Source organism: Nicotiana attenuata, unplaced genomic scaffold (genome assembly GCF_001879085.1).
Source record: "Nicotiana attenuata strain UT unplaced genomic scaffold, NIATTr2, whole genome shotgun sequence".
NCBI lineage: Eukaryota > Viridiplantae > Streptophyta > Magnoliopsida > Solanales > Solanaceae > Nicotiana > Nicotiana attenuata.
The window spans coordinates 18,690-44,282 of record NW_017676367.1 but is presented as its reverse complement, the minus strand read 5'-3'; the positions used below and the strand labels follow the sequence as shown (position 1 = coordinate 44,282).

The following is a 25,593-nucleotide window of genomic DNA, read 5'->3' as shown; positions in this document are numbered from 1 at the left end:
AATTACAACACAGGCTGGCTCCCACACCGGTGGAGCATAGAAATCACAGCTCGTAACCAAGAATACTCAGAGATCACATCAAACCTACCGAAACAGACAACATGAATTTACTACTAGCCTCATAACTCTCGACAACAGCTAGAAACGGACGATAGACACGGCTATCACTCATAAAACCTACCAACGGGATAATCACATAAACAGAGTGAAACATGAAATGCACCCATAACTGGAATCAACAAATAAGGGAACTCACCCCGATAAGCAGAACTGTGATGAACTACAGATAGTGCCCCTCTATAACAAACCGAATCCGTACCTGAATGACATTCAACTGGCGCACCGGCCTCAAGCCTACTATATGAAACACATCAACGAGCCGGGCCTTCCCCTATTGGGCGCCCTCTACCTGCCTGAATACCTCGCTGGGACACACCGGTCCGAAGTCTGGGACAATCTCTCCCCATGTGGCTAGTATCTCCACACTCAAAGCACCCTCTCTACTGACGAGGCGGTGGGAACTGTGCGATACGTGTACTCTGAGACCCATGAACACCTGAGTCACCATGCAAAGCCTGAAGCGCGAACTGAACTGGCTGACCCGCAAAACCTCTACCATGACGCACCCTGCCTCCAAAATAAGGACCAGTATATCTCCCCGATCTACGAGGCCTCCTCGCCTCCTCAAACTCTCTCTCCTGATCTCGTCTGCTCTCTCTCTCGCGACTCTGCCTGCCCTCTCTCTCTCTGGCATGCATACGCTCTATCCTCCTAGCAATGTTCACCATCTGCTGATAGGGAATATCCATCTCCAACTCACGAGCCATACTGGATCTGATGCTGGGAATAAGCCCCTTAATGAACCGGCGAACCTTCTCGCGAACAGTAGAAACCAAGGCTGGGGCATGTCTAGCCAAACTGGTGTAACGGATAGCATACTCCGAGACGGTCATAACACCCTGGCGCAAATGCTCAAACTCCGCGCGCCATGCATCCCTAAGGCTCTGAGGAACAAACTCTCTCAGAAACATGTCTGAAAACTGGGTCCAAGTCAGTGAAGCTACCTCGTCTGGGCTGTCTAACTCATAGGTGCGCCACCACTCATAGGCGGCTCCTCGAAGCTAGAAAGTAGTAAAAGAAACCCCGCTCGATCCAGAGATACCCATAGTACGGAGAATGCGATAACACTCATCAAGAAACCCCAAGGCATCGTCTGATGCTAATCCACTGAACACCGGAGGATCATACTTCTTGAACCTCTCTAGTCTCATCTGCTCTTGCTCGGAAGCCGCTGCCATGCCCTCGGGCTGAACTGGTGCTGCAGGCGGCGCAGGAAAAATCTCTGGGACCTGCTCAACATGCGCTCGCTGCTCAGGAGTGCGGGCGGCGGGAGTCTGTGCTCCTCCCCCGGCCTGGGATGTGGCTGCACCAAGGGGAAGCAATCCTGCCTGAGCCAAAGTGGTGTACATACTCATGAACTGTGCCAAAATCTCCTGAATGGCTGGAGTAGTAGTAGCAGTAGGCGTGTCAGGTGCCTGGACTCCGGCTGGATCTGCTGGTGGTACCTCGGCGGCAGCTCGCGCAGGTGCTCTCGCTGCACCACGTGCACGTCCTCGAACTCTACCCCGGCCCCGACCTCCGACGGCTGCAGAAAGGGGCGCGGGTGCCTGATCACCTCGGGTAGTACGTGTCCTCACCATTCTGTGAGAGAGTAGAAGACAGAGGTTTAGGATTGTGGATGTCAAAAATCTCGCACGACAGGGAAATGAAATGAAGTGGAATTTTTCTAATGGTTACATAGCCTCTCGCAGATAAGTACAGACGTCTCCGTACCAATCCACGAGACTCTAATAAACCGGCTTGTGATCTGTGACTCCTATGAACCTAGGGCTCTGATACCAACTTGTCACGACCCCAGTTCGCCCTCTGTGAATATGTCATGACGGCACCTAGTCCCTACGACTAGGTAAGCCTAACAATGTGGAAGATAAACCATAATTGCGGAAGAAAGTAAATAAAACTGAACTGGTAAAATAAACGGTGTTTAAGGTGCCGCTCGGCACATACCACAACAATTCTCGAAGCTAACAAAACTCCCAAAACCCGGAAACTCACAAATCACAAGCTAAGGGATACATAAGAGGCTCTGACTCAAGAATGTCTATACAAAGGAGAAAATACTGAAGGAGCTATACTTATTACAGAAAACTGGAAAGGGACTCCTCGGTCTGCGGACGTAGCAGATATACCTCGAAGTCTCTATCGATACGCCTCCTTCCAAGGCTGACAGAACTGAGTGGGGGTACCTGTATCTGCACAACAAAAATGTGCAGAAAAGTAGCATGAGCACACCACGGCGGTGCCCAGTAAGTATCAAGACTAACCTCGGTGGAGTAGTGACGAGGAACAGTCAAGACACCTACCGGTCAAATAAACAGTATAATCATAGGAATAATGGAAACAATATATTAATGTGTAAAGACTGCATGAATGACCAAGAATGCTACAATTCACAATAAGGGAAAAAGGGCAACAAGTGACGACAAGAATATAATAAATGATGATATGAAATGACGGCAGAGTCACCATCCAAATCCTAAGGTCACAACACAGCAAGGGGAAAACAAGTCAAATACTCATATCCTACAATGATGTTCACAAAAGGTCTTATTCAACCCTTTCGAAAATTTTACCAACTTTCGGACAAACCACAACTCACGAGAACCCAGCATCTGAAATCTAACACTTGGCATCCTGTGCCCCATCAATCTCACGGTCATACTGACAACTCACTGGCTAACTAGGGCCACTCTCACGTATAAAATGGATAAATGAGGGGGTACCTCCACCCTTAGCAATATCAGAAGGAATTCACCTCTAATAGGAGTGTTCAACTACGTATATGCTTGTGAAAGTGTTTCTAACAAGAATTCTACCAACTAGTAAACATGAAAAGGAGAACGGACCGCACGTACGATGTTTCCTCACAACTTCGAAGCGATAAAGCTCATACAGGTAAGCAACCCACAATCACAATAATAAACAAATAGGAATGCCTCCACAGGCCGTCACAATTCCTTACAATCAACCCCTGACATAACCCACCTTATTCCGCCACGCGTGCAAATAATAATAATAGGCACCGCCTTATTTCGCCACACGTGCATCACAATGTCCCCACCTTATTCCGCCACATGCGCAACCCAGATATAAGCATATAACATATCCCGCCTTATTACGCCGCATGTGCAAAACATCAATAACAACAATAGCACGGCAAAGACCTCGTGCAACCCTTCAACAACAACCGTACGGCAGAGACCTCGTGCATCACAGTATCAACGACCGCACGGCAGAAACCTCGTGCATCATAGTATCAACGACCGCACGGCAGAAACCTCGTGCATCATAGTCTCAAGTACCACACAACAAATGGCAATATATACAGGAACAAAGCAAGAGAACCAACTCAGGTATTTCCGTTCACCAAAAGACGGTACAACTAACTCATAAGGAACAACCGTAACAGAGAAATACTAAGCGCAATAAGAACGACTCAACAAGGGAGAAATAATACGAAACAACGATTCCATAATACGCAGCTCAACAACAAGGAAGTTAACATGAATCAAATAATTACAATTAAGGAAATATAAACTAAACATAGGATATCTAACTTCTTTCCAATTAAGACCAATTATTTACACGAGAGATAGAAATAATGCTTTTCAGATAAAGACAAGCAGTTAGGAATGATAATGTGACTATAGAAGGGTAAATGTCTACAGTTAAACAAGTAAAAGACAATTAGGCAACAAGAATAACCAAAAAAAGGGCAAATAAATTCCAAGTAAGTTATGTAGAGGTGAAACTAATAACAGGGAACTCAATCGTATCAAGAACAACTTCATATTCAGTGATTACAAGGATCTAAGAACCTAAAAGGGCCAATTTTTCACAAATAAATTCGAGCACACACTCGTCACCTCGCGTACAAGGAATACAATCAACAAAGAAGACTCAAATCCTAAGGGGAAGTCCCCCACTCAAGGTTAGGCAAGATACTTACCTCGAACCGGCTAAAATCAACTAGCAACCACGTTCTTGCCACGAGTACTCGACTCCAAATGGCCCAAATCTATTCAATTAAATCACACATTGTAAATAACATCTCAAGCAACTGATTCTACTATTTAATTCAAAGCTAAAGCGCGAAATTAGGCAAAATGACCAAAACGCCCCTCAGGCCCACGTGGTCCAAACCCGAGGTTCGAACCGAAATCCGGTTACCCATTCCCCCACAAACCCAAATATATGATTTGTTTTGAAATCGGACCTCAAATTGAGGTCCAAATCCCCAATTTTAGAAAAACCTAGGTTCTACCCCAAACCCCCAATTTCACCCATGAAATTCATTGATTTTAAGTGGAAAACATATTAAATGATGTAAATGATTGAAAGAATTAAGTAAAAATCGACTTACAAATGATTTGAAAGAAGTTTTGTCCTTGAAAAATCGCCTATGGGGTTTAGATCTTGAAAGAATGGTGAAAAGTGGTGGAAATTCGACTAAGTATGAATTTGCTGAGTCTCTGATGTCGCAATTGCGAACTGCGAACCCCGACCAAGCCTGGGATTTGCGAACCTTTGTTCGCTTTTGCGAACTCCGAGGGAAAATGGGAGGTTCGCATTTGCGAAACCTCACCCTTCGCATTTGCGAGATTAAATATCGCATTTGCGATAGCTTCAGGGCTGGCACATTCTCGCATTTGCGAGCTGACCTTCGCAATTGCGAAGCCTGCAGGTCAGTTATAGCTTCAATTTTTCCAAGGTTGAAAAAAATACTCCGACACCTATCCAAAACTCACCCGAGCCCTCGGGGCTCCAAACCAAACATGCACACAACCTCAAAAATATCCTACGGACTTACTCGCGCGATCAAATCGCCAAATTAACATCATAAACATCGAATCAAGCCACAAAACTCATGATTTCTTCCAATTTCTTCATAAAATATCAAATTTCTATTTTAAGTCCAAAACACGTCAAACGATGTCCGTTTTCAACCAAACTTTACAGAAAGCGCTTAAACCATATTTAAGACTTGTACCGGGCGCCGGAACCAAAATACGGGCCCGATACTATAGTCTTCTAATCAAATTTCATTTTCAATTTCCTTAATTATTTCCAGAAAATAATTTCACACAAAAATTTATTTCTCGGACTTGGGACCTCGGAATTCGATTCCGGGCATACGCCCAAGTCCCATATTTTCCTACGGATCCTCCGGGACCGTCAAATCACGGGTCTGGGTCCGTTTACCCAAAATATTGACCGAAGTCAAATTTATTCAATTTAATATCAAAATTTAGCATTTTTCTCACAGAATTCATATTTAAACTTTCCGGCTACGCGCCCGGACTGCGCACGCAAATCGAGGCAACCCTAGATGAGGTTTTCAAGGCCTCGGGAGTACAGAATGGGAAAGAAACAAGTGATGACCCCCCTTTGGGTCGTCACAATTACACCTAATCACATGTTGATCAAGTAATCAGACAAACATATTAAAATTATGTAATTACACTTAATTATACCTAAATCAAATTACAAGGCAGCTTTCCAAACATGTCCCATATGTTAGAATTTTTTTGATGGAATAGGTGGTTAGGCATTGTATCCTCAATAGTAACGGGGTCACCGATTGAGGTTGACATCGAGACAGATGTCATAAGTTCACCATTAATCTTTATGAACACATTCTAAGTCCTGAAAATAAAAAAATTTCTAATATAGAGCACTTCGTTCTTCAATGAATTTATACGACGTAAATTCAATTAAACGGACCTCTACCAAATATCGGATAAAAAGCCAAAAAATATTCAATAAAAGGTGATATCTTCGATTTGGGATGGTTGTTAGGAGTCTCCTCGAGTTCATGTGATATATCTCAAACTTTTACCTAGGGCTTGTTTGGTTGGAAAAATGTTATCCCGGGATTAATTATTTCGAGATTAGTTATTCGACCTTTTCATGGGAAAAAAATACTACAGCCCCGAAATAATTAATCCCGGGATTAATTATACCGTAATTTTTTTCAAACTAAAAATAGAATAAACTCTTCTTAAATTTAATCCCTAGATTAATTATTTCTTGTCTCTCGTACCAAACGAGCCCTTAAGATTTCATTATAGAGCTTCTCTGTTCATTTTTTGTCATGTGGATATAGCTACTTTTTCCCCCATGTACTAGTAGTAATATTTTTCAGAAGAAAAAAAAAGAATCTTGAAAGGCATTTCTCAATCAAAAATTATTTTCGAAAAAGATTTGAAGCGTTTTTCCACAAACAAAAACTATCCAACTTGGCAAAGTTTTTCCACAAACAAATAGAGACCTATGACCAAAGCTTTCTAATACGAAAAGTGAATTTGCTGTCAAAGAAAATCTATAGATTACGTGAGAATCCACTGTCCTTACATGGAGTGGTGTGAACAGACTTTCATATGTTAGAAATTCGCACCACCTAATAAGTAATGTGAGTCACTATTAAAGGTAAAAATTAATGAATTTAATTTACATACACTAACAATATGAGAAAAAAATTATATCGTTAATATATATAATTTCACTTATATGAGCCGTACCTTACAATTATCTTTTAACTAATCTTCCACTGTATACTATGTTAGTATCTAAAGATTTATTTTTGTTTAGCCATCCAAATATTCAAAACTCACTAATCTGATTAGGCAGGATATGGCGAGTTTTCAGATTTCCGAGGACATGGTACTTGATAGGAACATGTGGAGGTCGAGTATTAGGGTTGTAGGTTAGGAGGTAGTTGAGTCTTGCATTGACTTTGTGAGACTAGTTTGGTAGGGATACTATTTCGCTTTTGCTTTGTATCTTTCTTCTTGATTTCATGTTGTTCCTATTTTTCATATTATTTCATATTATTTCTGTGGTGTTACTGATATTGTCTCCTTTTGTCTTTTTGTCTTCTTGAGCCGAGGGTCTTTTGGAAACAACCTCTCTATTCCTTCGGGGTAGGGATAAAGTCTGCGTACACACTACCCTCTCCAGACCCCACTAATGGGATTTCACTGGATCGTTGTTATTGTTGTTGTTGTTGTTGTTGTCATCGTCGTCGTCGTCACTAATATAATTAATTTAAATTCATTATGTTGGTTTACTAAAGGAACGCCCCTAAGATTTTTTTTATTATTCTCAAGGTTTGAACTCAATAAATCTGATTAAATATGATCAGGAATGATTCATCACGTTACACTCGTTGGTAGTAATTCTCTGTGTCTCATTTCATGACACTATTTCTTTTGTAATCTTTTTTTAATCTTTAAAAGCAATTTAATGTTAAACTTTCTAAATATACACTTAATAAGATCATTTATAATCAAATAAATTGCCATAACTTATTCCAAATCAAGGTGCAGAAGTATTTCTTTGTACTTAAATTTTAGACCCACGCAAATACCATCACATAAAAAGGAACTATAGGCCATCTTGTTTGGTGTGCAAACAAAGTTCTACATTGATAGTTGAAAAGATTGGGAATCTCCATATAAGATGTAGAAATCTCTTAATAGTGGAGGCCTTTCGGGGAAAACCGTGTGGACTTGGTCCAAAGCGGACAATATCACAATATGTTAAAGGAAATTTTGCCCCCCTATAGCAAAGGTATACACCCTATTTATTATAAATCAAAATTATTTTAAATATTATTTTTTTTATAGCTACCTTTTATATTTTATAGCAAAATAAGTATTTTTGGTATATACTACCATTGCGACAAGAAATAAGGCATTAAATACGCTATTTGTGTTTCTCCTCTCTCTTAGACGGCTGGACTACCAATTTTTAAGATTATTGTCGTTACTGTATTAATGAATACATGGCTCTAATACATGTGTATACAACTGGACTGCCTTATTTTAGGCATTTTTTTTACTGCTGTAAACGCGAATACATGTGAATACATGCGCGTAAAGCTGGACTGCCTAACTTTAGGCGCTTTTTGCTGCTGTATTCATGAATACATGTACATACATGCACGTACAGCTGGACTGTCTTGATTTTTAGGCACTTTTTGCTATTGTATTTATGAATACAACTGCGCGAATACAGCGAATACACTACCGTAACAACTGAATAGTAGCTATAGGAAGTAATTATGTATATGGTAGAAGTTAATAGCCACTAAACAATAGTGATTTCTAAAAATTCCTCTATGTTAAAAGTATCTTCGGACCGTTTTAACCCAACACATTAATCATAATTTCGACAACCGTTTTAATTTCTTTTTGTACCAGTGGATTCTCCAAGTTTATTCAACTCAGCAATTTTCCACACCCCATTGATGATAGGCTATAATTGCGTATTTTAGTCGCTTATTACACTCTAATTTACTGTACTTTAATTGAGTTTGAGCTTTAATCGCTAGTGTTTTACACTAACTGTGTGTTTTATGCCTTGTAGGAGTAATTGCGAGCTATATAGATGTTATGTAATGAATTCAAGTGATTTGGAGCTTTAGTCTGAGTAAAAGCCCAAGGAATTAAGCTGGGATCGTTTTCAAGGGTCAAATTTGATAGTTAAGAACAAACGAAGACTCGAGTAGGCATATTGCACACTATCTAGTAAAATAGACATAACTATTTGCTCCGAAATTCATTTGGACTATATAATTTATGGTTGGAAAGCTAACTCAAAGGGCTACAACTTTTATATTTTACGTATTTCCAAATTCCAAATGGAACAGGGTGAAAAATGTGGTCGAAACCGCGACTGCGGACCTGGACGCGGATTGAGGCAATGCACTGGGAAAATACCGCGCCCGGACCGCGACCGCGAGCATCTAGACCTGAAAAATTATCCTTTTTCGCATAGGAGAAGGTATAATTATTTGTACCCGACCCTACTTGGTATATATACATGAAAAAATGGTATTTTGAAGACCATGGACATATTTTTGACATAATTTAGACCTAAGGAGGCAAGAACACACTGGGAGCAAGGCGGAGAATTCTTCCACGAGTTTGTCACTTCCTTCTTCCTATTTCTATTATTGGTTATGAATTCTAGTATTGTATTTTTGCATACTATTATGAATAGCTAATTCGTTTTCTAGGGTTTTGATGGAACCTTTTGTAGGATAAATACTTGTTATGTTTTTATATAATTGAGCCATTGCATTTCTCTACTTGTTCAACTACGTGTTTGTTGCTGTTGATTGAATGTAAATCAATTGACTGTGCCTATTTAGTGTGTAGTGCTTGAGAGAGAGTACATATTTAGGTAGTTGTTGAACAATGTCACTCCTAACGTGTGTTAGAAATCAATACAGTAGGTTTAAAGGCAGGTTTAGAAATAACAAAGCCTTGACGTGGTCATAATGAGCGATTAGATAAAGCCAACTAGTGTAGTTCGAGAGAATATATCTAGTAAATTGTTGTAGTTGCTCGAGAGAGAATTACGGCACCTAAAATGCTCACGATCAGTAGAGAATATATCGCTGAAATTGTAGGGAACATAGCTGTAAGGATTCCAACATTTGGGGAAATCATAACTCTAGACCTCCTAAATTTAATCTCCAACCCTTAGTATCTTTAGTTGTTAATTTACTACTTTAGTTTCTTTGTTAATTAGTTATATATAAGAATCTTAATCTTTATAACTTAAAAGTGATTCGAGCTTGTCCTCTTGGTGATATTGAACAGTTATAGTGAAACCTTAGTTCTCCGTGGGATTCGACACCGGACTTTTAGACCGGATTATATTTGCACCGACCGCTTACCCTTTTAGGACTAAAGTTGGACGTGATCAAATTTTGGCACCGTTGCCGGGGAGTGGAGCAAATGAAATAAGGAGAAAGGTGCACTGTTTTGAACAAGTAAGAGCCACTTGAATTGGAAAAAAAAATAGTTGTATTGCTGTGAAAAAAAAGTATTCCTTGATAAGTGGTGACTCTTGATGTAATTGTGCTTAAAGAAGTATGGGGTAATATACATTGAGGTGAAGGTGGAGTTTGGTTTGACATAAGTATGAGGTTTGAATGTTAAAGTATATGTATTAAAGTGCTTAAGGAGGTGTAGTCACTCTTATATCCAAATGTATCCTACCCGTCCCGCAGCCTACATTACAACCAAATAAAGTCCTAATTTATCCTAGATTGAATGAGCTCGATTAGTAGAGTAGTACACTAGGGAAAGCTTATGGTGCATCTTTTGTGGCATATGAATATTATTTCTGAGAGTGAGTGAATTCTTTCTAACTTGAGTTCCTCAGTGTTCTTAAATTTTATTGTGTGGAACTACTCTCTTTTGTTGTGTGAGGGCACTTGATTCATGAAGGAAAGGTAATGTCAGGGACCTCTATGTTAGGAGGAGTGGGTGAGTTGTGAATAATGCGTGATACTTGTGAGTCAAATCTTGAGGTGAAGATATTACGCTTTTGTGCTTAGTCTATTTTAAATACTCTTGGTGTGATGAGTTAGGAGAATTGGTTAAAAAGCTCGTGTCTATATAAAGTGTAGTTTGATTACTCAAGGACGAGCAATGGTTTAAGTGTGGAGTGTCCCCATTATAAATTGAGATACTATCTTTCACTAGCTCTCCACCTTCACTTCCCTGCTTTCTCTTTCTATAATTTATTCATACTCAATTTCTCTAACACTTTGTAAGATGAAGAAAGGCAATTCTTTTGCTGCAATAATACTGGTTTTGACATTGGTCCTTATAATTGGCGAATTGCTGGTGACAGAGGCAAAAGTAAAATGCGACATCAAGGAGCTGAGTCCGTGCGATCCGGCATTCACCTCGTCACAGCCACCCACTAGTAAATGTTGTGATAAGTTGTACGAGCAGAGGCCTTGCCTTTGTGAGTACGCCAGGGATCCAAACCTAAGGCCATATGTGAAATCACCTAATGCCAAGAATGCTGCAAAACGCTGTAGAATACTCACTACCTTGTGTTAGGATCGATCCTAACGATAAAGGTCATATATGACGGTACTGAGAGTACGTCATAAAAATAATGTTATCGTTTATGTGTGGTTGCAATGTTATGTAAGCAATCGTTGCGCGGATAGTGTACATTATCCGTGCAAGAAATCATATGTTTTTCGACATTATCTTAAATGTCACTAAATAAATATCGTTGTATCTTTGATGTCTTGTAGTCTATTTATGTATTCATACATAAATGCCATCTTGCAAGGAATTAAAGCCTTTACTGGCATTTTATACCTAAATAAAATAGTTGCATTACTACTACGTACAAGTGACATTTTTCTTTCTGCTTTGATGAATCTTTATATATATCACACCAACTAGTTTTGGAATGAGGAATTTGATTGGTATATCAGTTAATCTGTCTTTACTTGGTTACATAATTTCCCAGATCTATGATTTTGGCTTTAATACCGTTCATTTGCATAAGGGGAATTGAACAATTATAAGTAATAGATTTAAGGAGCTTATAATCGAGAATTTCAAGAGTTTTTAGTGAAATATGTTTCCTAATTGATATCCCACCATTAGAAAATAGAGAGCCACCTTATCTAATGAATCATACACTTTAGTTTAATTTGTAAGATCACCAATCACGGGAGTGAAGAATTTCATCTGTATTTACGAATTTAGGTATGCTCTCGAATCTAATTTATAATTTTCTCGATGATTTGTGTTGCCCTAAATCGCACACGCAAGTATACGCGGTCAATCAAGTAATAAAGAGTGAGTAGAGTATCGTTCCCACAAGAACTTGTGAACAATTATCAACTAAATCAAGCAATTTCTAATTTATCAAGTCAAAAATAAGTTCAAGGTGATTTTGTTTCATTAATTCTAGCATCTAGAGTTGCGATTAACAGAAGAACTAATTAACTAGCACACTTAGCATAAAGATTTTAATTCAATGAGATCGTAGAAATTTGATAACTTCTATTCGTCTATTTAATTTATTCTAAACCCTATATTTCTATGAGATTAGAGATAAAAGAACACATTAATAATTTTTTGCATAATTGGCTAAGCACGACAAATAGGTATATATCTATCCGTATTCACAAATCAATTTTTCAATGACTAGGTTCAAGATCGCGCTCTATTCAATCCTATTGCAATCAAGAATTACCTCTTTCAAGTTCAACTCAAGATTCATCTATATTATTTCACTGTTATCCTGCCAGTAAAATAATTAAGGTTAGGATATAAATAAACAACTCAATATGATAAATTAAATCATCAAATCAATATTCGAATATCAGCATCCATGTAAAATCATAACCCCAGAATAAACGAGTTAAGCCACGCATAGTTATGGTAGCAATCTCAATTAATTCTCAAGAATACATAAAAATCAATAAGAGAAGTAGAAAAAAGGAAGAACTCAAGACGAATTCCACGTTCTTCAAACTCTGTGATGGTTTTTCTCTGCTTTAAAGTGTTAGATGATCTAAGAGCTACATTTTTTCTTTAAATATTATGTACAAAAGTAATTGGTCAAAGTTACCCTTTTCCCTATCTGAGTTAACTTCAAGGATTGATGCTAAGCTAGATGCTTCGTGTCCACTTCAGCTTTGAATTCCCAGCATCCGATGCTGGGGTGGATGTTTCGCATCCAAACTTCACTACTCAGGTCGTTGCGTCGAGGTATGGATACTAAGCTAGAGGCCTTCCTGAAACTTCACTGCTAGGGCTGCTGGCTCTCCAATTCGCATGGTAAGTTGCAACTTGCAAGCTTTGCTTGTGTCAAAATAACAGAGAAGATGAAGGAGATGAGCTTGTCTTGAATGAGCTCTAATGGCGGATGGAGAATGCCTTCGTTGAAGGAGTTTCTGGAAGATTCTATTTCATTAGAGAAAGAGCTAAGAGGCTCAGATGTACATTGAGTGAAAGAGCAAAAAATGAATACAATCCCAATATAGAAAATATCTACTCCTATTATACTACTTACAATGTTCCACTAAGTACAACTAATACATCACTGTACAACTAGCTTGATAGTAATAAATATACACTGTCTTAATACCCCCCCCCCCCCAAGTTGGAAGGGAGGAACTCACAGGCAACTTGCTAAGTAAATTGCAGTGTTTCAATCCTGTGAGAGGTTTGGTGAAGAAGTCTGCCAGTTGCTCATTCGTGGAAATATGATGCAAAGTGATAAGCCCCTCGTGTACTTGATCTCTCACAAAGTGGCAGTCCACTTCTATGTGTTTCGTGCGTTCATGAAATACAGGGTTTTTGGCTATATGGAGTGCTGCTTGGCTATCACAGAAAACTGGCACAGGAAATGTTAAGAGAGCTGTCAACTCTTGTAGTAGTCTGAGTAGCCACACTAATTCTCCTACAACCTGCCTAGCAGCTCTGTATTCTGCTTCTGCTGAGGACAGTGAGATGGTGTGTTGCTTCTTAGATTTCCAACTAATAGGTCCATCACCCAGCAATACAACATACCAACTCACTGACTTTCTTGAATCAGGGCAGGCTGCTCAGTCTGAATCACAAAAAGCTCGAATCCTGTAATCCTGTTTGTTGGATAGAAAGATCCCCAAGGGATCACCTTTGAGATATCTCAATACATGATATGCAGCTTTCAAACGTGGCTCCCTAGGACTTTGCATGTACTTACTCAAATGTTGCACTATAGGATATATCAAGCCTTGTGTTAGTCAGATAATTCAACTTTCCCACTAGTTTTCTGTAGTGTGAAGGATCAGGCAATAGAGGTCATTCATCTGCACTCAGTTTAGTTGAGGGATCTAGTGGAGAGGTCAAAGCAGAATACTTTGTGCAATCAAATTCTGATAGGAGGTCCATTGTGAATTTCCTTTGTGATATCAATACTCCATCATCCTTGTACAGGATCTCTAATCCTAGGAAGTAATGGAGTCTTCCCAGGTCCTTTATCTTGAAAGTCTTATGCAAGTAACCCTTCAGTGCATCTATCTCTTGTAAGTCAGTCCCTGTCACTAGGACATCATCCACATAAACAGCTACAAATACTACTGATGTGTCATGTTTCTTGTAAAATAAAGAATAATCTAGTAAAGAGTATGTATACCCCCTGGAAATGAGTGCTTCAGTCAACTTCTCATACCATTGCCTGCTTGCTTGTTTTAAGCCATATAGGGACTTGTTCAATTTGCACACTAAACATGGCCTTTCTACAGCTAGACCAGGAGGTACTTCCATGTATACCTCCTCATGAAGATCCCCATGGAGGAATGAATTGTTCACATCTAATTGGAAGATCTCCTAGCCTTTCTTTACTGCTGTCCCAATTAGGGCCCTGACAATTGTCATTTTCACTACTGGTGAAAAAGTTTCTGTGTAATCTACCCCTGCCTGTTGAGTGTATCCCTTCACTACTAGACTTGCTTTCAATCTCTCTGTACTGCCATCTGTCTTGTGCTTCACCTTGTACATGCACTTACATCCTATTGCCCTTTTTCCAACTGAGAGTGGCACAAAGGTCCAATGTGATTAGCATAAAGAGCCTCAAACTTCTGATGCATAGCTGCCTGCCAAGCAGGATCAGCAGCTGCCTCCTCATATGAACTGGGTTCAGTCTCATGTGAAATGGTTCTGATTAGTTGCTGACCGTCAGAACTTAAAGCATTGAGTGAAACACATTTGGCATTTGGTATGGAAATATTGAAGGAGGGTGAGGTAGTGCTTCGGTTGCTACTGGAGGGGGAATCTGGATGATTTATTTGCAATTTGGGAAGTGAATAGTTGTAGTCTTTCAAGTAAGTAGGTACTTTGAGGGTCCTGGAAGGCCTTCCTAGATTTTCATTAGGTTCCTGTACTGTTGAGCTAGGAGTGTTATTTGAGAATGTTTCATTGTTGTTAAGAAAAAAGGAGTGTTCTTCTGAGTTTGAGGTTGTATGAGTGTTAGGTTCACTTGGCCCTGGTGATGAGGCATCAGGTGACATAGTTGGGAGTGATGGACTAGGAGAACTAGGGACAGATGCTGACCCATGAGAGGGGAATAGATCTTGTGCTAAATCTGAATCTACTTGTGGAAATGAGGGAAACACTCTATTGGAACTGGAGTGTAAAGCAAAAGGAAATACACTTATATGAAATATAACATCCCTTGACACATGAATTCTCTTTGTGACTAGATTGAGCACCTTGTAGCCCTTTTTCCCAAAGGGATATCCCACAAAAACATAAGGTATAGATCTAGATTCAAATTTATCTTTGTGAGTTTTTAGGGTTGTAGGAAAACACAAGCATCCAAAACTTTTGAGGTGAGAGTATTTGGGTTTTCTTTTGTAGAGTAATTCCAATGGACATTCATTTTTTAGAGTGGTAGAAGGAAGTCTGTTAATCAAGTAAGTTGAGGTGAGGATACACTCTCCCCAGTATTGCATGGGAAGTTTAGATTGATACAACAGTGCCTTGGCTGTCTCTGGAAGGTACTTGTATTTTCTTTCAACTATACCATTTTGCTGAGGTGTATAGGGACATGTTTTCTGATGTATTATCCCCTCAAACTGTAGAAAGGAAGCGATTTCAGAATTTATGAATTCAAGGCCATTATCAGTTCTAGTGGTCTTAATGGAACAGTTGAATTGGTTCTTTACCATGGCAGAGAAAGCCTTGACTACCTGTAGGGCATTGCTTTTGCAGCTAAGAAGGTGTGTCCAAGTGCACCTGCTGTAGTCATCTACTAGAGTGATGAAGTACCTTTTCTTATCATGGGTTGGCACATGATAGGGCCCCCCCAAATCAACATGAAGGATTTCAAAGATCTTGGTTGTAGCTATAGTTCTTTCTGAGAATGGTAGTCTATTTTGTCTAGGCATTGGGCAAATTGGACAAATGAAAGGTTGTTTGGTTGAAAAGTGAACAGGTATGGACTCAATCCCTCTCATTTTGACAAAGGGTACATGTCCCAATCTATTGTGCCACAAAAGATCAATCATGGTTTTATCAGTCATAGATGCATTGCATGTAGGACTAATATTTCTTTCATTCTGCACATGAGAATTTTTGACATCTTTATTACATTCATGAAGAGAAGTGTGTGATCTAGGGATAGTAGAGGAAATAGAGTTATGTAAACTAGGTGTAATGTGTGAAACAGAGTGTGGACTAACACTACTGCTACTGCTTACACTATATGAAATAGACTGAGTGATTATATCACCTTTATTTGGTATACTAGATGACTTCTCAAGTACTAGGGGGTTAGATTTGCAGAATTCTGAGGTGTTGGACTTGCAAGAATCTGATGTGTAGAGGTACAGACCATCCTTACTCTCACGAATTGCTAGAGGCCTCTTCAGTGAAGGGGCCTGCAAAAGGATGCAAGAGAATTTGGTAAATATGACAAAGCAATCAAGTTGAACTGTTAAACAGTGTACTGAGATTAGGTTGAACTTGAAGCTAGGGACAAAAAGGACTCTTTTCAGAGTGAACCTAGGACTCATCACTATATCTCCCATCAATGTCACCTTCACCTTATAACCATTAGGCAAAGTAACCAGGAAAGGATATACTAAGATTTTCACATTGGATAACATGGATTTATTATATTTCATATGGTTTGATGCTCCGGAATCAAGTATCCAAGAGTCAGCAACAGATTTAGAACATTCATATAAGTTGAAACCAGAACCAAAATGAGTTGAATAGGCTGAGATACCTGCAAAGTTCACAGCTCCTGCTTTCAGTTCATTTCCTCCATTTCCAGCATGAAAGTTCTCCAAGATGCTCAGCAACTGATTATATTGCTCCTTGGTAAGGTTCTGCATAGTTCTGTCATGTTCCTCCATCTGCACATTATTTCCATCTCCACTTTCAATGCCATTTTCTCCTTGACCTCCATGTACATTTGCAGCAATTCTTTTCCTTTGTTGAACCTTGAATCCTGTGGATAACCGCGTAACTTGTAGCATCTTTCCTTAATGTGACCTGGCCTCTTACAATAGTCACAAAAAGGTCGTGGCTTACTCCCAGAATATCCTCCCCTGTAGTTGTTGTTTCCAGTATTATTTCCCTGCTGATTGAAGTTTGTATAACCAGTATTGTCTGTAGTGTTTGTCTGTTGACCAAAATTAGTCCTGAAAGGATTACCCCCTGATCTATTGACACTGAAGGCAGTAGATTCAATCATCAATGATTGCTCGGCTTGACCTCTCTTTGTTTCTCCTCTTGGATAAGGATTGAAAAACCCTGAGCGAGAGAAGGTAGCAGATTCATCATCAAAATACTTCCCCTAACTACAGTGTAAACCTCGTTTAGCCCCATTGGAAACTGAATCAGTCGTCTGTCCTGCTAAGCCTTCTGCATATTCGCCTTAGCACCACATGTGCAATTGCATTTGCACTGAGCATGTGCAATCAACGTATTTAGCTCTTCCCAAAGTTTCTTCATTTTAGTATAGTACCCAGTGATATCTAGGGTTCCTCGACTCAAATCATTTATTTCCTTTTTGCAATTGATACAACTTCGCTCCATTTGTTTGGTCATATATGTCTTCAAGTTCCTTCCAGAGTTCCTGAACGTCATTAACATACTGTACACTGTCCGCTAAATCCTTTGAGATAGAATTTAGGATCCATGATGTGACCATGTCATCACAACGCTCCCACTGATCGTAATTAGTGTCCCGAGAATCCGGTTTTCTGCACTTCTCGTTTACAAATCCCACTTTATTCTTCACTGAAAGAGATCTCAGAACTCCTCTTCTCCGTGATCTATACCCTAAACCATCGAAGGGCACTGGCACTAGCATAGAACTGGCGCATTCAGATGGGTGCATGTAGAGTGGATTGGTCGAATATAAGGCCGGATTTGTGGAATTCGTGGCATTTCCATCATTAGCCATGACTATCAAGGATCGATTTGAAAATCGGGAAAATTTCACTATTTGTACAGAAATTTATTATGGAGATACACTCGAATTGAGAAGAAAATTAATCGATTGAACTCAGGATCAAGAGCCTTGCTCTGATACCATGTCAAAATAACAGAGAAGATGAAGGAGATGAGCTTAGCTTGAATGAGCTCTAATGGCGGATGGAGAATGCCTTCGTTGAAGGAGTTTCTGGAAGATTCTATTTCATTAGAGAAAGAGCTAAGAGGCTCAGATGTACATTGAGTGAAAGAGTATAAAAAAAGAATACAATCCCAATATAGAAAATATCTACTCCTATTTATACTACTTACAATGCTCCACTAAGTATAACTAATACATCACTGTACAACTAGCTTGATAGTAATAAATATACACTGTCTTAATAGCTTGCATACTCTGTTCCTTTAACTGAAGTATATTTTTGTATCCAAAAATCCTAAACCACAACACACATCAGTTAGTATAAAATCAATAATTAATATAAGTTAGGCATATATATTCACCATAAAATGGCACCAAAAAGAAATCAAACTATGAGTAAAATAACATTAAAATATATAGAAAATGCCCAAATCAATTTGAGATGATGCATTCTAAAATTTTGATGATTTTAATTATAAATTATACATTCTAACAAAATAAACACCTATCTTCTTTAGGAGAACAAAAGGAAATTATATAATAGAATCTTATAAATTATCGATCAAGATTTCTTTTTTCAGTTAGTTCAATTATGATGATTACAACTGAAACACTACATTAGGAACAATATTTACTCCACATATTTCAATTTATGTGGTGGCGTTTGACTAAGCACGAAGTTTGAAAAAAAGAAAAAACTTTTGAAATTTGTGTGACTACTTATTAAAAAATAAATTGCTCCCTGTAGCATCTGGTTCATCAAAGAACAAGGAAAAAAAAGTCAAATTTTTTGTGGCTATAAAGCATCTCGTTAAGATCAAACGAAAAGGTTAAAATTAAAATTTTTATATAAGAAACTAAGTATGACATTTTTGTTGGTAAAAATGAAAGTATTAAACTAAAATTGAGACAAAGGTGTATAATAAGTCTATTGAAGAAAACGAAGAAAATGAGTGGATTAGTAGGGTCTATTTTGATACGAAGGAAAGGAAAAAGTTTCCCAATTATCTCATTTTGGTTAATAGTACTAAAAATATTTAGGGTAAAAAATATTATCATGAGTTAATGTTCATGAAGAGCCGATCCCTGACAATAATACTATAGGTTTTAGGCCAAATACATATAAGAAGACATTTAAAGTTGGCACGATTTTTCATTTACACATCTGAACTTAGGGGTGTCCTAATTAGCACGTACATTATACGAACTTCGTTCCAATTAGACACTCTTTTGACAATTAGCGAAACTTACAAAGTGTGTGCAATACACTCGTTGCTGACGTGACAAATGATGAATAAAATGAGGACATATATCTTTTTGAGTTAAAAAAAAGAAGAGGAAAAACTATGTTAATCTATTTAATAAACAAAATAAAAATAACATTCTCAAAAAGAAAAGAAAAACTTAATTTACACCCAATCAGGAAAGAACACATTTTAAAAAAATGAGACATTGGTGTTCTGAAAATCAGTGTTCTTGGTGTTCTTCACTATCTTCATGTATGTTCTTGTTCCAACAACGATTTTAATCCAAATTTTAAGAGAAACTTCTCCAAATTTGTTATAACTTCAGCTAAAGATTTCCCACGACGACCCAAAGACAACCCCAACATTAATTTCTCAAACTTTCATCAAAAACTCTTCTATTTTTTTGTATTTCCTCCCTTTCCTTTTCTATTGGTATTTTTTTTAATCATTGCTTTCATTGAATTCCGTGTTCTATAACTACAAAACCTCTTATTTTATTGATCCTCGAAATAGAAAATTCCGGCATTTCCTTCAATTGGGTGGGTTTTTTTTTTTTCATTGGAACTCTACTAAAACTAAAAAAAGAAATCAAAGTTTGCTTATCTCACTTAACTTGATTGAATCCATTATGGATTAAATAAATCTAAGTAAATATTTTTCACTTAATTTATTCTCCCATCTATACTTTTTTGTATCTATTTTATTTGGATTAGATTTGTAGTGCCAATCCAACACAAGTCCTTTTTTTTAAATAAAATCAAGTAACCCATTTTAAACCTTCAAGCTTTTTAAAGTCCCCATTAATGGTGTTTCGATTTGAAATGAAGAACTCTGACTCATTCCAGTTTTAATCAATAAGGACAATTGTTGGTTTAAACTTTCGAGCTAAACCAATAGTGGAGGTACAACAATGGTGAAAGTGGAGGAGGCAATGGTGGAAATGATGGTGGAGAGAAAGAAGAAGAAGAAGAAGAAGAAGAAGAAGGAAATAAAATAAAATGTTTTTTGGGCTCTTCACGCACCTATATTGGGTGAAACTCACTCTATGTGCCAACTCAACAAAAGTGCCTAATTAGAACAAAGTTCGTGTAATGTACATGCTCATTAGGAACATTACTAAGTTCAGGTGTCTAAATAAAAATTGTGCCAACTTTAAGTGTCTCCATATGTATTCAGCCTAGATTTTAGTCAATCTTGGGTTGTTTAGTTTGGGGTGGTTGTTAGAATCTCCTCTAGTTCACGTGCCGGTTAGATGTCAACCTTTTACCTCTAAGAATCCATACAAACCTTATATATCTCATGGTTGTTTTGAAAATTAGTCTAAATAATTATTTAGCTACTATTTAGATTAAAAATAGTTATGTATACGGGTAAAACCGGGGCTAGTGAGCATCCCGATTTTCTGGTGGGATCAAACGAAGCAAGGACATAACTACATGGAATCGGGATCGAAGCTAAGAACCTCTCGTACTAAGGCCCGAACGAAGCACTTACCACCGGGGCCATCGAGACAACGCCCCCCCGAATCCGGTACGCGCTCCAAGACATCGGAAGGCATAACCAAACAGTTGTACATGACTAAAGAAGGGCCGTGATATTCGCGCCAACCAGATATCACGGCTTGGATCTCGGCCCGTATTGATAGCGGATCAGTGATTAATGAAAAAGAAGATTTTTATCTTTCTCAGAATTGTACTTAGGGTAAAACTTTCCTACTATATAAAGGGGAGGTTTATTGTTGAATAGACACATTGTATCACATATATCAAGGCAATATACAATTGTTTTCTTTGCTTCTAAGGTTATTCAAAGTTCTTATTTTTGCTCATAGTCCTTCATAAGTATTTGGATTTGAACCGAGGGTAGACCAATCACTAAGTTTAGACCCGAGCTCGGACCTAACATCACAACTGATTTGGTCATTATTTTTATCTTTAATTTACTTATTTAACATTACTGATAACGTGTACTAAATTAGTTTATATATCCTTAAAACCGCGTATAAATTCAATTGCTATCCATTTTTAAGGGTAAACTGTTTGGCGCCCACCGTGGGGCTAAGGATAATAGTGGTGGTTTGATACAAATATCCATAACACACTCCATTTTATTCTTGTTCTATAAGATCTCGATTTCATATCGGCTTGATAATGTCAAATTCTCAAGCCGCTCACTTGAACATTGAGGACGGATATGGCCATCACGGTGAAAACAACAATCTGGTGCCTAGCAATGTGGTGCCCTTGCTGATCCTAACGGGGTCCCAGTCGTGGACCCAGTCGATGCTAACTCACATGTATCTATCGACGCCAACCTTTCCACTGACATGAAAACAGTGTTCGCGGAGGAGCTCGACCAACGGCTCAGGAGCACCCAAAGGCGAAGGCGACAGGGTCAGTCTATGATTGATCTTCGAAATGCTACACGCTCAGCAGGCAGAGATAGAACAGCTGCAAAAACCAAAGCCGTGCCCCTAGCAGAGTTGAGTCCGAATTGCCTCGGGAAAACACCCGAAGAAATGAGCGGATCACCAAAAGGCCGGGCAAAGCTGAGTCCGATGTCAGCCCTGAAGTGATGAAAATGCTAGAAGCATTAATGAAACGAGCGGAATCTGGTGAACAAAAAATCGAGGCAAGTGACAAGATACTGAAAGGCCCTAACTCCAAGAAATTTGTCCAAAAGCCTTTCCCTCCGAGCGCGACACCGAAATCAATCCCGAAGAGGTTTCGTATGCCTGACATTCCAAATTATAATAGAACCACAGATCCAAATGAGCATGTGACTTCTAACAAATGCGCCATTAAGGGTAACAACTTGGAAGACGACAAAATCGAGTCGGTGCTGTTAAAGAAGTTTGGGGAGACTCTATTAAAAAGAGCGATGATATGGTAGTACAACTTGCCCCCAAAATCCATTGATTCGTTAGCTATGCTCGCGGATGCTTTTCTAAAAGCTCATGCTGGATCCATCAAGGTCGAGACCAGAAAATCAAACCTTTTCAAAGTTAAGCAAAGGACAACGAAATACTCAGGGAGTTCGTGTCAAGGTTTCAAATTGAACGGATGGACCTGCCTCCGGTTGCAGACGATTGGGTCGTTCAGGCATTAACTCAAGAACTCAACCCCCATAGCTCCTTGGCTTCGCAGCAACTGAAGCAAAACTTGGTAGAACATTCGGCAGTAACTTGGGCCGACGTCCACAACAGGTACCAGTCAAAAATCAGAGTCGAGGATGACCAACTAGGAACCCCGTCCGGGTTCGTTTATCCCATCAGAACCGATGACGGGCTAAGAGAATCGTCGATCATTAATTAAGGCCGGCTCGAGATCGGTATCGACCATACAGTGCAAATCGAAGGGGAAATGGCTCCGGGCGCAACTCTACAAGGAACGAAAGGAGAAGCGATCAGGAGCCCAATAGCCGAGGCCTGATGACAAAAAATGGATTCGACAGGCCGCTCGGGGGAAGAGAAACTCCTAGATTATCAGAGTATAACTTCAAAATTGATGCAACCAGCATCATATCTACCATCAGATGCATCAAAGAGACTAAGTAGCCTCGACCATTGTAGTCCGATCCTACCCGGAGAGATTCTACCCTGATATGTAAGTATCATGGCACTCACGGACACAGGACCGAGGACTGCCAACAATTGAGAGAAGAAGTTGCCCGCTTATTTAATGACGGACACCTGCGAATTGAGAGAAGAAGTTGCCCGATTATTAAATGACGGACACCTGCGAGAATTCCTGAGTGATCGACCCAAAAACCACTTCAGGAATAGGGACGCCAACAAATAGACTGAACCAGAGAAGCCCCAACACGTCGTCAACATGATCATCGGAGGGGTCGATGTCCCCAAGGGCCGGTTATAAAATGCACTAAAGTGTCGATCACAAGGGAGAAGCACACCCGAGATTATATTCCGGAAGGGATCATTTCATTCAGCCACGAGGATGTAGAGGGCATCGTACAACCTCATAACAATGCACTGGTAATTTCCGTACTTATCAACAAATCTCGAGTCAAACACGTGTTGAATGATCCAGGTAGCCCGACCAACATACTAGATCGAGGGTCGTAGAAGAATTGGGGCTACAAGAACAAATAGTGTCGGCGGTCCAGGTGTTGAACGGATTTAACATGGCATGAGAAACTACCAACGAAGAAATAACTTTGCCGGTAAATACCGCCGGGACAATTCAGGATACCAAATTCTACGTGATCAAAGAAGATATGAGGTATAAAGCCATATTTGGAAGGCCTTGGGTTCACAACATGAGGGCAGTACCCTCGACACTGCACTAGGCATTGAAGTTCCCCATACCAGAAGGAATCATGATGGTTTATAGAGAGAAGTCGGTTGTAAAAGAAATGTTTGCGGTTGGCAAAGTGATCCCGAAGCCCGCGCTTTGGACATCAAAAGCACGGAGCTGGTTATGAAAGGAAGAAACTAAATAGCAATCACCGATACCAGCCCCGACTGAATTGGTGGAGCAAGGATCAGGCGAGGATGATGATTACAGAGTCCCTAGGTCGTTCATCGCCCCTAATGATTCCGATGCCACCAAATCAACAGTCGGGGAGCTGGAGCAAGTCATATTGATCGAACACTTACCCGATCGGAAGGTATACTTGGGCACGGGGTTAACTCTTGAGCTCGAGAGAAAACTCATTGAATTCCTTATAGCTAACATAGGTTGTTTCGCTTGGTCCAATCTTGATATGGTAGGGACCCGCTGGAGATAACCACTCATAAGTAAAGTTTGGACCCAAAGTTCCACCCGGTTAAACAGAAGAGAAACTTAGTCCGAAGTAAAACATACGTTCATCAAATACGAGGTATCTAAACTCCTTAAAATAGGTGCCATTCGGGAAGCTAAATACCCGGACTGGTTAGCTAACGTAGTGGTAGTGCATAAAAAAGGAAATAAATTAAGAATGTGCGTAGATTACAAAGACGTAAACAAGGCATTCCCTAAGGACACTTTCCCTTTGCCTAACATTGATCGCATGATCGATGCGATAGCGTGGCACGAGATACTCAGCTTTCTTGATGCCTATTCTGGGTACAACCAAATCTGGATGGACCCGAACGATCAAGAAAAGACTTTTTTTATCACTAAATTCGGCACTTATTGTTATAACATAATGCCGTTTGGACTAAAAATACCGGGGCCACTTATCAACGCCTAGTAAACTGGATGTTTGAAAAACGGATAGGAAAATAAATGGAGGTTTATATTGACTATATGTTAGTTAAGTACCATGAGTAGAGAACCATTTGAAACATTTGCAGGAAACCTTTGACATATTGAGAAAATACAATATGAAGCTCAACTCAAAAAAATGCGCATTCGGGGTCGGATCTGGAAAATTCCTTGGGTTCATGGTGTCCAACAGGGGGACGAGATCAATCCCGATAAAATCAAAGCTATAGAAGACATCACCATGGTGGACAGTGTTAAGGCCGTTCAGAGGCTAACCGGGCGTATAGCCACCGTAGGCCGGTTCATATCGAGGTTCTCAGACAAAAGCCATCATTTCTTCTCACTATTGAAGAAGAAGAATAACGTTTCTTGGACCCCGGAGTGCCAAACACTTTTGGAAGAACTCAAACGGTACCTTTTGAGTCCACCCCTACTCCATACTCCAAAGTTGGATAAGCAACTATACCTTTACTTGGCGTTGTCCGAGGTGGCGGTAAGTGGAGTCCTAGTCTGGAAAGAAGAAGGTACGGAATTTCCTATTAACTATGTTAGTAGAACAGTAGGCGAGGCCGAAACAAGGTATCCTCACTTGGAAAAATTGGCGCTCGCTTTGCTAAGCGCCTCCAGAAAGTTAAAACCATACTTGCAATGCCACCCCATATGTGTCGTGACCTCTTACCTACCGAGGAACATCATGCACAAGCCCGAGCTCTCAGGCTGGTTGGCCAAATAGGCAGTCAAAATTAGTGGGTACGATATCGAGTATCAGTCCCGAAACGCCATCGAATCACAAATTTTGGCAGACTTCGTAGCCGACTTTATGCCGCTTTTAATACCCGAAGTCGAAAGGTAACTATTGTTAACCTCGAGGATTGCCTCGGGAGTTTAGACCCTCTTTACAGACGGTGCTTCGAACGCAAAGGGTTCCAGGCTCGGCATCATGCAGAAATCACCTACGAGTAACATAGTTGGGCAATCTATTAGAACTGTGAAATTGACTAACAATGAGGCCGAGTATGAGGCCATGATTGCAGGTCTCGAACTGGCTAAAAGCCTTCGGGATGAAGTGGTCGAAGCTAAGTGTGATTCCCTTCTTGTGGTAAATCAAG

At 39.6% G+C, this 25,593-nt stretch overlaps 1 protein-coding gene across 1 annotated transcript; it reads right to left on the bottom strand.

The window, feature by feature from the left end:
- Positions 1-14,452: 14,452 nt before the first annotated feature.
- Positions 14,453-17,402, bottom strand: LOC109220963. The gene is made up of 3 exons (XM_019385432.1): positions 17,333-17,402; positions 16,980-17,201; positions 14,453-16,896 (listed from the first exon to the last, which is right to left on the bottom strand). The coding sequence occupies exons 1-3, from the start codon at positions 17,400-17,402 to the stop codon at positions 14,453-14,455; spliced, it is 2,736 nt and encodes a 911-aa protein (XP_019240977.1).
- Between the last annotated feature and the right edge of the window lie 8,191 nt (positions 17,403-25,593).

Excerpts from the sequence above, each read along its gene's own strand:
- LOC109220963 (XM_019385432.1), bottom strand. The coding sequence starts at position 17,402 with ATGAAGAAACTTTGGGAAGAGCTAAATACGTTGATTGCACATGCTCAG. Across the intron at positions 17,202-17,332 it reads CAAATGCAATTGCACATGTG|GGTTTTTCAATCCTTATCCA; the intron begins GTGCTAAGGCGA and ends TCTCTCGCTCAG. Across the intron at positions 16,897-16,979 it reads CAGGGGAGGATATTCTGGGA|GATTCAAGGTTCAACAAAGG; the intron begins GTAAGCCACGAC and ends GGTTATCCACAG.